The 12,705-nt window shown below is 41.8% G+C and overlaps 1 protein-coding gene across 7 annotated transcripts in view; it reads right to left on the bottom strand.

Moving 5' to 3' along the window:
• Positions 1–12,705, bottom strand: part of asb3 (ankyrin repeat and SOCS box containing 3) — a 100,081-nt gene that overhangs the window by 78,512 nt on the left and 8,864 nt on the right. For 5 of the 7 annotated variants that reach the window (XM_041217453.1, XM_041217440.1, XM_041217447.1 and 2 more), the window contains exons 2-4: positions 10,608–10,812; positions 4,911–5,069; positions 1,745–1,857 (exon numbers count right to left, since the gene is read on the bottom strand). In XM_041217453.1, coding sequence (XP_041073387.1) covers positions 1,745–1,857; positions 4,911–5,069; positions 10,608–10,803 — 468 coding nt within the window. In that variant the 5' untranslated portion in view covers positions 10,804–10,812. The remainder of the gene's footprint in view (positions 1–1,744; positions 1,858–4,910; positions 5,070–10,607; positions 10,813–12,705) is intronic. The other 2 variants (XM_041217478.1, XM_041217469.1) reach the window with 1 other exon arrangement.

The raw sequence follows: 12,705 nt of genomic DNA, 5'->3' as shown, positions 1-12,705 counted from the left end.
TTTGCAAAAATATTGCATAAACTTTGACGTCTTATCATAAGTGGCTTATTATTGGATCCTTTTTCACGAACTAGCCAAGATATCAACCAGCCAAGATAAAAATCGCAGAGTGCAGCTAATGGAAAAATCATCAGGATAACTTTTGCTCCTTCTATCATTTCCCACCCCACCATACATTTCAGCAATTGATACCAGGTCAGCTTTCTTTTGTCTACTTGCTTCAAACAAATTCTACCTTTAAGTGGATGTCCTATCTGGACAAGAATGCATCAATAATCAATATTTACTGGATGAAGATGACATGTTCTTCCCCCACCCAACCTTCCACAACCCCCAACCTTCTGACCTTATGATGGAAGAAAAGCTATTTAATGAAGCAGATGAAGATAGTGGGGCCAGAGTCACAGCTCTGAATAACTCCTGCAGCAATGCCCCAGAATGCTGCTTCCAACAACCTCCACCATTTTCCCAGGCCAGGCATAACTCCAGCAACTGCAGAACTTTCTCCCTGATCTCCAATGATTTTAGTTTTACTAGGGCTCCTTCATGTTACACTCTGTTGAATACTACCTTGATGTCAAGGTCAGGTGCTCTCATCTCACCTCTGGAATTCAACTCTTTTGTCCATGTTTGGACAAAGATTGGTATGAGATGGGGAGATATGCAGACCTGACAGAACTCAAACTCTGCACCAGTGAGCAGGTTGACAGTGATTTAGTATGCCACTGAGGACTCCTTCAATCATTTTCTTGCTGACTGAAAATAGGTCGATAAGGTGGTTAATGTTTGAGGAATTAGACAACAGGGCACAACTGGGCAATTTTCCATATTGTTAGACAGATGCCACTTTTGTAGCTGTAGTGGAAATGCTAAGCTGGGGGCACAGCTAGCGCTGGAGAACTAATCTTCAAAGTTATAGCTGGCACACTACTGGGACCTGACAGCCTTCGCTGTATCCTGAAAACTCATCTGTTTCTTGATGTCACATTCAGTGAAGGTTGGGGACTTCAGGAAGAGGCCTACATGGCTCATCCATCTAGCCCTTTTGGCTGAAGATGGTGCAACTATTTAAGCCTCGCCTTTTGCACTCACGTGATGGTCTCTCCCACTCCTCAATGCCCACAAGGAAACCTTCTAAAAACAAATTAGCTTTGCCGTTTGCTTCTAGACAAGCTGCTCTTTCACATTAGTACTCCTGATGAGGCTGGCGTTAGGCACAAAACATGGCTATCCAGCATTAAATACAGTCAGGATCTGAACAATGTCATTAGATGCTGACTTTTACGTGACAGAAAGGCTCTTGCCTGCCTGATCACTGGCTGGCTAGAACACATCTGTTAAAATGGCAAGCAGTGCAAAGCTAATGAGGAGCAGGTGAATAATTCACTGTTAGGCATCCTACAAAGAATAAAGATAGCCTGGCATATGCAAAAAAGGTAATAGACAAAGGCAGCAGGTACATGGGAACACTAACGTCTCCAAGTTCACTTTTCAAGTCAAACACCATCTGGGCTTGGACATATATCAACATTTCTTCATCGCTGGGTCAAAAGTTCCTGGAACTCAATACTTAATAGCACTGAACATCATCAGCTTCAGCATTTCTAGAAAGTCCAACACTACCACCACATACATTCAAGAATGTAAAACAAAATAAATACATTACTCTAGCAATCACGTCAATCTTAACATTACATCAAAACTTGTCCTTTCCCATGGGGGCAAATAATGAATGTCATAGTACCTGATAAGCTGCTTGATGCAGAACACTCCATAAACACGCAGAATGGGGTCCATTAATTCTTGCTCCATGCCTTAGAAGTGTCCTTGCAACAGCAATGTGGCCTTTCTCGGTAGCTTGAAATGTGGAAAAATTGAAACAATCAAAATTTCTCTTCCAACAACTTGAAACAATGGGTCATAACTTCCTCAGCGTGGCAATCAGCATCGGATTGCCACTCCATGCCCAATTATTTACTCTAAATTTTTTCCATGCCTGTCTCGTCCGTCCTTCCGACTCTTGCTGGGCGAGATCCAAGCAACGCAGCTGTCTCTGAAGCTCAGCATCGCAGTCCAGCTCTGTCGGAGTGAAGAAGGACACGCCCCCTTTTTTTTTTACAGCACCAGCTGCCATAAGCCAGGTAAGTTTAAAGGTCCCATTGAAACTGACAGGCCAGGGAGAAAGTAAGTGGACAGGATTTGGAGGCCTGGGGTGGATCGGGGATAGGAGGTCGGGAGGGAGATCCGGTCAGGTCAGGAAGGGGCAGGGCTTTGGACTGGTGAGACTGGGGGTTAGATCAGGTTGTGGGGGCCTTGGGCCTTGTGGGGTGCGGGGGGAAATAGAATTGGGTCAGGTTGGGGGAGGGGGTTGGAGAAAATTCCTTGGGGAGTCGGGGGAGGGAACACCATGTGGGGGAGTAGTCGGGGACAGGGGAAGACCCCTCAGGAGTCAGGGCTCTGTGTCTTTACAATAATTACCCAGGACAATTCTAACTTTGTTCTGAGTAACTATTTGTGTAATACAGCCAAAACCATCTGACGTTTACGATTTTCAGATGGTTCCTAGAGCAGGGCAATTGCCCAGAGGAAGTTTGCACTTCTGGGCAATTGCCGTGCAAACCTGAAGTTCTGAGAGGGGTCCCCCAGCGCATCTTTGACATGATCCCCACTCCCCCATGAAACCCGACACTGGGGAGCTCCGAAGTTACAGCCCAGTATAGTAGCATTTAAAACAGTAATCATATCAATACATAGAAAATAAATGGAAGCATTTTAAATACCGGTTACATTATGTAAAGACTTATCTAGTTGAAATAGCAATCCAAATATAAAACAGAAATTTTATATCTAGAATCAAACTCATTATGGCTTCTTCTGATTTTGTGGGTTGATACTTTTAAAATTGCAAATAAATGGTTTAAAGAATCTGCAAGTTTTTTTTGCCACTTCTATTTTTAGAATAGATCTCCTGCAACTCATGTGCCTCAAGTGTGACAAAGTATATTTTTGTTATCTAATTGCATTGGCACATCCTATTAATTCCCAGAAGCTTATGCCGTGCAGTCCTGCCAGCAAAAAGATCAAGGAGGGACACGTGTGAATGAAAGAGAAAAAGGGAAATTGATTTAAAAATGTCCTGATCAGTTATCTGATGATCAAGAATGTTCCTGTGAGGGGGACACAACCCTGTTTTATTACTCTTGCACACATTTGGGATCCCTAAGCTTTGGCTCTGGACTAAGGCAAGCTCTGATGTGTCCTTACTGGGAGAAAGTGTCTCTAAACTTACGTAGATTTTTCAGTAGCTTAATGAAACAAAAACCTGAAGGAAATGTTAATCAACACCAAAATACTAGTTTTGGGGCTTTAAAATGACAAAGAGGGAAGAGACTACATACAACACCACCCCACTATATCAGGGCATGAGTATTCAATAAATTGTGTTTCACTCAGGCCTATTGAGGCTAGTTTTTACAACACATGCAGATGCTTAAATGAAAAATTCAATTTAGTCTATACACAAAAATTGTACATAAAGATAACCCTTGTCACACCTGTGATCAGATTAATTTGAGTTCTGAGCCTTGGCTAGTTGTTAAAAAAAAAGCCACAGGCAGCTTTCCAGGCAGTTAGTGATCAAATTTTATGCTGCCCTCATCCCTACAGTGGTCAGTGGGGCTGAAGAAGCTCAAAGAAATTGAACTCCTTTAAACTTTATGAAAAATAAAAATTATAACAGATATAGAACTAGTATAACAAATCACGCAAGGCAAAATGGAAGAGCAACTTCAGGCAAATGGGCAGGTGCAAACACAATTTTAAATATTCAAAAATTGCAGTCTGTGTTGAGTGTCTACCATTAGCACTGTGGACAAAAGCAACTTACTATCTGTCTCACTGTTGAAACATACTGAATAAAAAAGTTTTAATTACAGTGGATACAAACTAAAAACTTACCACAGAAACTCTAATCTCACCATGCTGTTAAAATGGATTGGAATTGACAAGTGTTAATTACTGATAAACAATCCCAAATTGGCACAGAAATAACTACTACACTTGTAGAGTCTCAGTCCTTTAGGTTTAAATTGTGGAGATTTAAAAAATTTAAAAGTTAACCTTTTCTACATTTCCTTTGTCACTTTTTTCTCTCTTAATCCAATCTTTTCCTTTCTATTCCACTTTCTGTGCCAGAACTGACATTGAATTTATCCACCCTAATTTAATTTCCTTTTCAGTACTTGTGCTGTTAATTTCATAATCTTAATTTCATAATCTTTCAATCAGGTTGGTTAAGGAGGTACACAATTGCTTGCCCTGTTTACTCAGGACCCAAATGCCGAGGGTTGAATTTCACCTGCCTTTTGGGGACAGGCTGGGAAGTGGAAAGGCTGTCAGAATGGTATAGAAAGCCTGACATCTTTCTGCCATGGTGTCATTTTGCCAGCAGCAGAAAGAATGATAGACAAGCTGCCCACCCCAAACCTAATTTAACCATTTAAGTAGCCAAAGGGCAGCTACTTTTTGCCTTCGTGGGCATTTCTTACCTACTAGCACTTTGTGCAGGGGGCGGGGGTGTTTCTTTTGGGCTCTCTTTGGCCCACAGAGGGCCCTCCGCATGGCAACAGCACGTGTGCACCAAGACCTCCCCTACCCTTACCCTCCCACCCTAATCGCCTGACTAGCCACAAACAGGGGTTTTATTGGCCCCAGCAGGCAGACTTCTGCCATCTCTGAAAAATTCTGGCCCCGTTTTCCCTCCCTACGATGGTATCAGCTCTCACTTTCAGCTACTTGATATGCAAAAAATTTTAAATCCTAAAAGTGCAAGGGCAAGTCTAACAACAGACACTGTTAGATGCCCTATCATTGAAAACTATGGCCCAACATCCACGGTTCTGGTGCCTTACCTAAAAAAAGTGGTGTTATGTTTTCATTAGTGACGGCATTCGGATCTGCCCCAGCCTTTAGCAGAATCTGAACAATTTTTAAATGGCCACATTTAGCAGCAAGGTGTAGTGCTGTTTCGCCTTCAAAAGTCTTTAATTCGATGCATGGAGTTGACGAAGCTAGAGGGATATAAAAAAATGAGCAATTTCCACTGAATTAAAGATGGTCTTTTCAAATGCTTACATAACTTAGTCTAATACTTCGTTCTCTTTTGCCCCCTTCCTTCATTTTTCACTTTTCTTCATTGTTTCAGTTTCACTCCTCCTCTACTTCCTCCTGCCCCTTACTGTCCAATTTCATATTTCAGCAAGCCAGAGGCACTCATGTAACGTAGCTGCTGCACTCTAGATCAAGTCAAGAAGCGCTCGCGTAGGATCATCATATGAGCGAGCAGGCAGGTAAGCGGATTGTTCAGAAAGTAATTAGGAGAAAGGAGGGAGGACAACAGTAGGATGGACGACACTCCAGATAGACAGGTAAACAAGCAGGACAGCTTTGTAACTTGACCTAGACTTGACCCAGCCAGAGCTACTGCCAACACTCACCAGGCCCCTGCCCAACTGCTCGTCAACTTTTCCTATTTTTAAGTTCTTCGCCTTCCCAATTCTAATTGCAGTCAGTATACAGTGTAAGAGTCAAACAACAGCAGACAAGAAAACTGAAAAACATCTTGCATTGCTACTCTAGTTTCAATACAAACAAACATCCCAACCTGCTTCATAACTAAGCATAAAGAAAATGGGTAGAGTCAAGACGGGAAAGATTAAAAAGGGGTGACAGAAAACTTGACTTTTTTTTTCTTATTTATTTGTTCAAAATGTGGGCATCACTGGCTAGGCCAGCATTTATTGCCCACCGCTAATTGCCCTTGAGAAGGTGGCACTGGGCCACCTTCTTGAACTGCTGCGGCCCATGTGGTGTTAGTATACCCATGGTGCTGTTAGGAAGGGGGTTCCAGGATTTTGACCCAGCGACAGTGAAGGAATGGTGATATACCATCCTAAATTGGAAATATATCGCCGTTCCTTCACTGTCGCTGGGTCAAAATCCTGGAACTCCCTTCCTAACAGCATTGTGGGTGTACCTACACCCACTGCAGCAGTTCAAGAAAGCAGCTCACCTTCTCAAGGGCAACTAGGGATGGGCAATAAGTGCTGACCCAGCCAGCAAAGCCCACATCCTGTGAATGAATAAAAAAAAAATATATTTCCAAGTCACGGTGGTGTGGGCTTTGAAGGGAACTTGCAGGTGGCGGTGTTCTCATGCATCTGCTGCCCTTGTCCTTCTAGGTGGCCAACATCACAGTTTGGAAGGTACTGTCAAAGGAGCCTTGGTGAGTTGCTGCAGTACATCTTGTAGATGGTACACATAGCTGCGACTGCATCAAAGTTACAATTTTAAGGGGACAGGGACATGAAGACATTTAAGGAGGGAGTTTCAAGATGGCTGAAAGCTCTACTAGCAATTGCCTGGTTGGGGAGTGGCGGTGGGAAGGTCAAGTGCGCAGAAAGCTGCAGTCAAAGGAAGAAGCCATTGAGGAAGACATATTGGGATGGAGGTAAATGCAGACATGGTGTGGAGTGGAGGACAGCATAAAGATGGAGGAATTTTTAATCAAGGGCAAGAATTATAATTTTTACTGTGTTGGGGACAGTGGGAGCAAAAACTGGAGTAGAGTACATTTGGCAAAGTTTTGATCAAATCATAGTTTATGGAAGATGGAAAGTGTGAGGCCAGTGAGACAGCTATAAGCATAATTGAATCTGAAGATGACAAAGCCACTATAAAGAGTTTCAACAGCAGAGAGGCTGAGGCAGAGGTTAGCAATATTGAGCAGGTGAAAATAATTATGACACAAATGGTGTGGTTTTAAAGTTCAGGTCAGAGTCAAACAGGGTGACAAATTTACAACTCATCTTGTTTATTGTAAGACAGTATCTGGAGAGGAACATGGAATTGTAGCAAAGAGCAGAGTTTTTAACAAAGGAGTTTTGGGAGCAATGAGTAAAGAGCTCAGAGCCACTATTACATTTGAGAAACTAAGGAGACGAAAGGAATTTTAGAGATTGGTTGGCAATTTGAAAGGGTGAGCAGGTTGAAGTTAAAGGACACAATAGTAGTTTTGAAGGAAAGGAAACCATTAACAATGTCAGTTAGTATGGGAGCCAGAAAAGGGAGTTGAATAGGTTAAAAGGTGAGGGGGTAGGTTTAAAGGATGAGATTTGAAAGAACTGGGAAGAGATAAGCAGAAAACTGAAAAAAGGTGGGGCTGTATCTTCCAGTCGGTGAGCGGGGGTGGGGCCTGCTCACCGACGCGTAAAATGCCGCAGGGGACCCCCCCCTACCCCCACACACAGGGAGAGCGTAGCACTTCCTGGCAGACGTCACACTGGGCAGGCCTTAATTGGCCCGCCCACGTAAAATGGCAGCGCGCCGGAAGCCCACCCGCGACTGCTCTTCCCCCCACAACGGGGGGAAAATGTAGCCCATGGGGTCCAATGTTAATGTAGGCAGCAATAAGAGGAGGAAGCAGCAAAGGGTGCTGCACAGGTGATATCAATCTTAAAAGTCAGAGGTCTATAACCTTCTCATATCTGGCAACTGAGTTGAGGTAGTTATGAAAAAGTGGGGCAAGATTCATCTTCTCAGGATGATCAAGTAGGTGATTTTGAGAAGTGGGGATGAAGCACAATATTTTATGGTGTGGCCAAGTTAGATCTGATGATTGATGTCTAAGCCAGATGTGCCTTAGGCATGTGAGCTTGCATTCTGTTGACTTGGAGCAGTAAAAGGAGCTGAATCAGGGGAGTGACAGAGGTGGGGAAATAGTGATTGATTTGCTAGAATCAAGGGTGGTGCAGGCTGTGATGAGGGAACGATCAAGGATACTGACAGCAACAAAGCTGCTGTGATGGCTGATGGACTAGTCATGAAAATTGGGAATTTCAAAGGGAGCTTTGAGGCAGTTAGGGAAGAATTTGTTTTTCTTGTGGCCAGGTGGTAAGAATAGTGGGAATGGAAGGGAATAGATCTATGCAGGCAGTAAGTGAAATAAGGAAGTGATCACAGGTTGCCTAGTCAATGATCAAGATTTTGGGTGCAGAGAGGACAAGGGCAAGATCAAGGATGCCAAAGGAAATGGGGTCTGATAATTTATTTCAAGGGCAGATTGAAGAAGAGAAAGGTTACAGGAGACACACTTAGGAAGATGCGGGTATGTTTAAATCACCAAGTATGAAAATCACTCAGTAGGCACTCAGGAAAATAAATAGGAAGAAGTTGACGCAGAGGTGCTATAAACAACAAGGATATGGAAAGAGTGGTGTGAGGTGTGGAAATTTTATTTATTCATTCAGGGAATGTGGGCTTCGCTGGCTGGGCCAGCATTTATTGCCCATCCTAGTCTTCCTTGAGGTGGTGGTGGTGAGCTGCCTTCTTGAACCGCTGCAGTCCAAGTGGTGTAGGTACACTCACAGAGCTGTTAGGAAGAGAATTCCAGGATTTTGACCCAGCGACAGTAAAGGAACAGCGATATATTTCCAAGTCAGGATGGTGGGTGACTTGGAGAGAAACTTCCAGGTGTTGGTGTTCCCATCTATCTGCTTCCCTCGTCCTTCTAGATAGTAGAGGTCATGGGTTTGGAAGATGCTGTCTAAGGAGCCTTGGTAAATTCCTGCAGTGCATCTTGTAGATGGTACACACTGCTACTACTGTGCGTCGGTGGTAGAGGGAGTAAATATTTGAGGATGTGATGCCAATCAAGCGGGCTGCTTTGTCCTGGACAGTTTCAAGCTTCTTGAGTGCTGTGGGAGCTGCACTCATCCAGGCAAATGGGGAATATACAATGAAAGGATGAAATGCTTACTGGGAGGGGGAGTTGATGAGTGGGAGGGAGGCCAGGGTGACCCTGATAATGAGGGCCAAGGTGCCAGACAACATTCTGGGGGAGTCTGGTGAGGGTGAGTCCATAAAAGGGAAATGGAACTTTCTGGTCATGAGCCAAGTGTCCATCGGCACCTGGATGTCAACAGAATCATCCATCAAGAGGACAGGACACAGAAACAGAGAGAGGGAGAATGGGAGAGAGGGCAAAAAAAAGAGTCAGAAGCAAAGAAACAGCAACACAAAAGAAAAATGAGACAGTTAAGCGTGTGCGCGCTCCACTGTGAATACCACCATGGTATTGCCATTAAGTGATATGCAATTATTAGACTATTTTACATTTTAACGAAAATAGTTTGCAGCTACTTTTATTTAGTCAAGGAAAAAGTGTCTGTTTGCCTAATTTGATTTCGATGGAAAGTGCTATCCTACAACATTCTGCCTTCTTACAAAAGGCTTCTAGGATCGTAAAAAATAGCACAGCCTGGACATGATTTTTGTACAAAATGACTGATCACAAACAATGGTGTACATACTGTAAACCAGCCTAGATTTTAAATTTTACTTCAGTAGGATTTAGTGTGCTTGCTTAATTCCGCCATTTTGTACTAACGTGAACAGAAAAGAAGCCATATTGATATTGCAAGACTTATTGAAACAAGCTAACTTAACATAGTACTATGAAGTAGTCACCGACTAGCTTTGGATGATTATATCAGAAGGAAGTGCTTCAATTACCCTGTAATTGATGGATAAGTAGTTAATAATCAATTAAGTTAGATTTCTGTATTTTTCCATTAATATTCGTGTGTAATGATTAAAACTACTGTCACAGAGTCTGGGAAAGAGAAGGCCTGAACTCCATGGGATCTTACTGCATCAGGAACGCACTGGCCTTGACTGAGTCAGCCTTAGTTTGATCAATGGGTTGCCTGTAAGTCTTAAGGTAAGGAACAAAGTTTGAAGCAAACCCATTGTCTTAAGTTTAAGGCAATATGCGCAATTAGCCAGAACCTTTACAACATAATTGATCAATTAGCCACTTCCAGTAACATTGGCTAAGGTGGAATGATGTGTGTTCTTAGGTATAAAAAGGGGTTATGAGAACCATCTTGGCATGTACACTAAGTGAAGGGAAACTAGTTTAATCTCTGGGAACAGAAGGGAAAACTCCTGTCAGCACGGAGATGAAGAGTGTAACACTGGGCCTAGGGACAGAGACAGAATTGCTCTTGATGTGGGCCCCGGATAGTGCAGTTTCCTTCGCCTTTAGGAGGCGAATACTTGTCGGCGCAAAGGGTTGGGATAATTGATATCCTCCAGGACAGAGGAAGCTTCCTGTCAGCACAGGGATCAAGTTTGTAGGGTTTGGTTGATAAGCATACTTTTATTTTCTTCCTATTATTTAAGTGATAAGTCTTTAGTTAATTGATAAGTGTATTGTTGTTTTATTTGGCTTATGTTCAATAAACTTTGGTATTATTTGCTAATTCAGTGTCTGAGTCTTTGCCTGATGGTTATATCTTTGTCAAACTCAAACAGTTTAAAAGGTTAATATGGGATCCAGTAATTAGGCTGCCTGCAACTAAATTAAATCAAATTTGAATTTATTAAATCCCCCTTTTAAAACTTACAATAACTGTCAATTTTTACTAGGATATCACAAACTGAGACAATTACTACAACTGTAATGTGTAAGCAATTAGTAAGGCTCAGGGTTTAGGTGACAGGGACAGGTCTTATTTCAATAATAACTGTATAGTAGTTTACAGTACCTGCATGTATTAAAAGCCTCAAACATCTCAAAGATTTGTGAGTTGCGGCTTCATGGATTGGACACCAACCACGGTTGTCTGCAATATCAAGACTATGACCTTTTTGAATCAAAGCCTTCAAAAGTTCTACATTTCCTTTTCTTGCAGCAAAACCAGCAGCTGAACATGTATTAGAGTATGCCTCAGTGAAGTCCATTTTCCAGAGCTGAATGAATAAAGCAAGAACATTAAATTGAAGTCAGAAAATGTTAGATGTCACCTCTCTCCTGTACATTCCACCTTAAGAGTTGCCACCCAAGTATTCAAAGCTGACGTTACAAAGTTAAGGATTATGACAGAATAAATATACTAGGACAAGGCATTTTACTAAAAGTATCTTTTAAGGAACAAAGATTGCTATGTACAAGACTAGTATATTACTAGAATTTCAGAAAACATAGTGATGGGTGTGTGTTTAATTTTGTACTATAGAGAATGGCAGATTTTTTTCCTTCCAACCTTAGATTCTGTCTGAAAAGAACATCTTGCATTAGATTTTCCAGGTAAAAATAACAGAGAGGCTACCAGCATTCACCATTAGTCTGAGTAAAGAGTAAATCAGACAGTAACTTATGGTGACTGTACAAATGTAATTAAACCTGGAAATCAGGAAACTGCTGACCGAGCTGCCTTGTTTCTCCAGGACATCAGTGTCTTGCTAAGAGACTCAGCACTTATGTGCAATTATTTTTTCCTATAGAATACCAGTCTCAATATCTAGTGACAAAAATAATTATACAACAAGCACTACGGCAGGATTAGATCCTGATTAAAATCTCTGTAATTACCTGAAGTCCTAGCAGACTGGTTTCTAAATCTAAGCATTTGTTCCTCCAAACACGACTAATGGGTAAGGCCCAAACAGATGTCAGAACTTAAAACAAATGAATCAAAGAAGCACCAATACAACAAAGTAAGTGTATCTAAAAAATAATTTTCACCCACTTGCCAAAAGTATTAGTTGACACTCACACCTTAAAACGTAATCTCTATAAAGACAACCTTCAACTGATGATTACTTACCAGTGATAGAAACCTCTAACAAACAAACTAATGCAAGAGATTGAAGGGTCCCATTGAACTATAAATTGATGCACCACAGTTGTTGAGTGCAGTTGCTTAGAACCCTTATTGAAAGGTCCCTGATTTCAAGCATGAGCTACCTGAAACTGATAGCATTAAAGTCTATTCTCTCCAGAGGCACTCTAAAGATTTGCACACAGAGGCATATTTCTTCCCATTCCTCTCCCCGTAAACTTGTACCTTCCTCTGCTTCAAATATTTATCCAGTTTTCCCTTAAATAGGTGCTATTATCTCTGCCTCAACTACTGTCTGTGGCAAAACACTCCGTGCTCCAACAGCCCTCTGCTTGAACCAATTCATAAGCCTCATCTTGGGGAAGGGAGATTCTTCAACCTTTGAAATAACCATTTCCTCATGGAAGTCAAAACTGGTCCTTTTGTGCACATTAAATGGAGGCTGTAATTAAGTCACCTGCATAAATCAGCCACCGGTCCACTGTGGCTATATCTCACGTGGAACTGAATTTAAAAGCTTTTAAAAACTCTATTGTGGGAATCAGTTCAATCATTATCCAATATAGTATGGATAAAAATGCAGCATCACTTAAATTCATTTTTTTAAGATCAAAAGCAGAGTAACTTGATCCAAGTTCCTTTCACACTAATTTACATACTCGGCTTCAACAATATTCTGTGACAGAGAATTCCAAATTCTAATTCGCCGCCATGTTGTGAATATTTGTCTAAACACCCCCACCTTTCATTCTTTTTGCAATTATCTTAGATGTGTGACATCTTATTACCATTTTGCCAACTAATGGAAGCGTCTTAGCACTATTTACTTTATTCTGTAAAGTTAAAGTAGTTTCAAAGCTGTGAGAGAAGGAATCTAGCACAAGGAATTTAAACAGAGACCCCCTCCCGCCCCCACGAGAAGCCTTGGGAGAAAAGAAAGGGAAGCTGGGAAAGAGCAGTAATTTGCAAGGACAAAGGAATTCCTTTTTGAAGATTGGGATGTTGATGATGCAGCTTTGAA

This window comes from Carcharodon carcharias, chromosome 2, assembly GCF_017639515.1.
Source record: "Carcharodon carcharias isolate sCarCar2 chromosome 2, sCarCar2.pri, whole genome shotgun sequence".
Lineage (NCBI taxonomy): Eukaryota > Metazoa > Chordata > Chondrichthyes > Lamniformes > Lamnidae > Carcharodon > Carcharodon carcharias.
The sequence above is the reverse complement of the archived record's forward strand: the minus strand, read 5'-3'. Positions and strand labels throughout refer to the sequence as shown.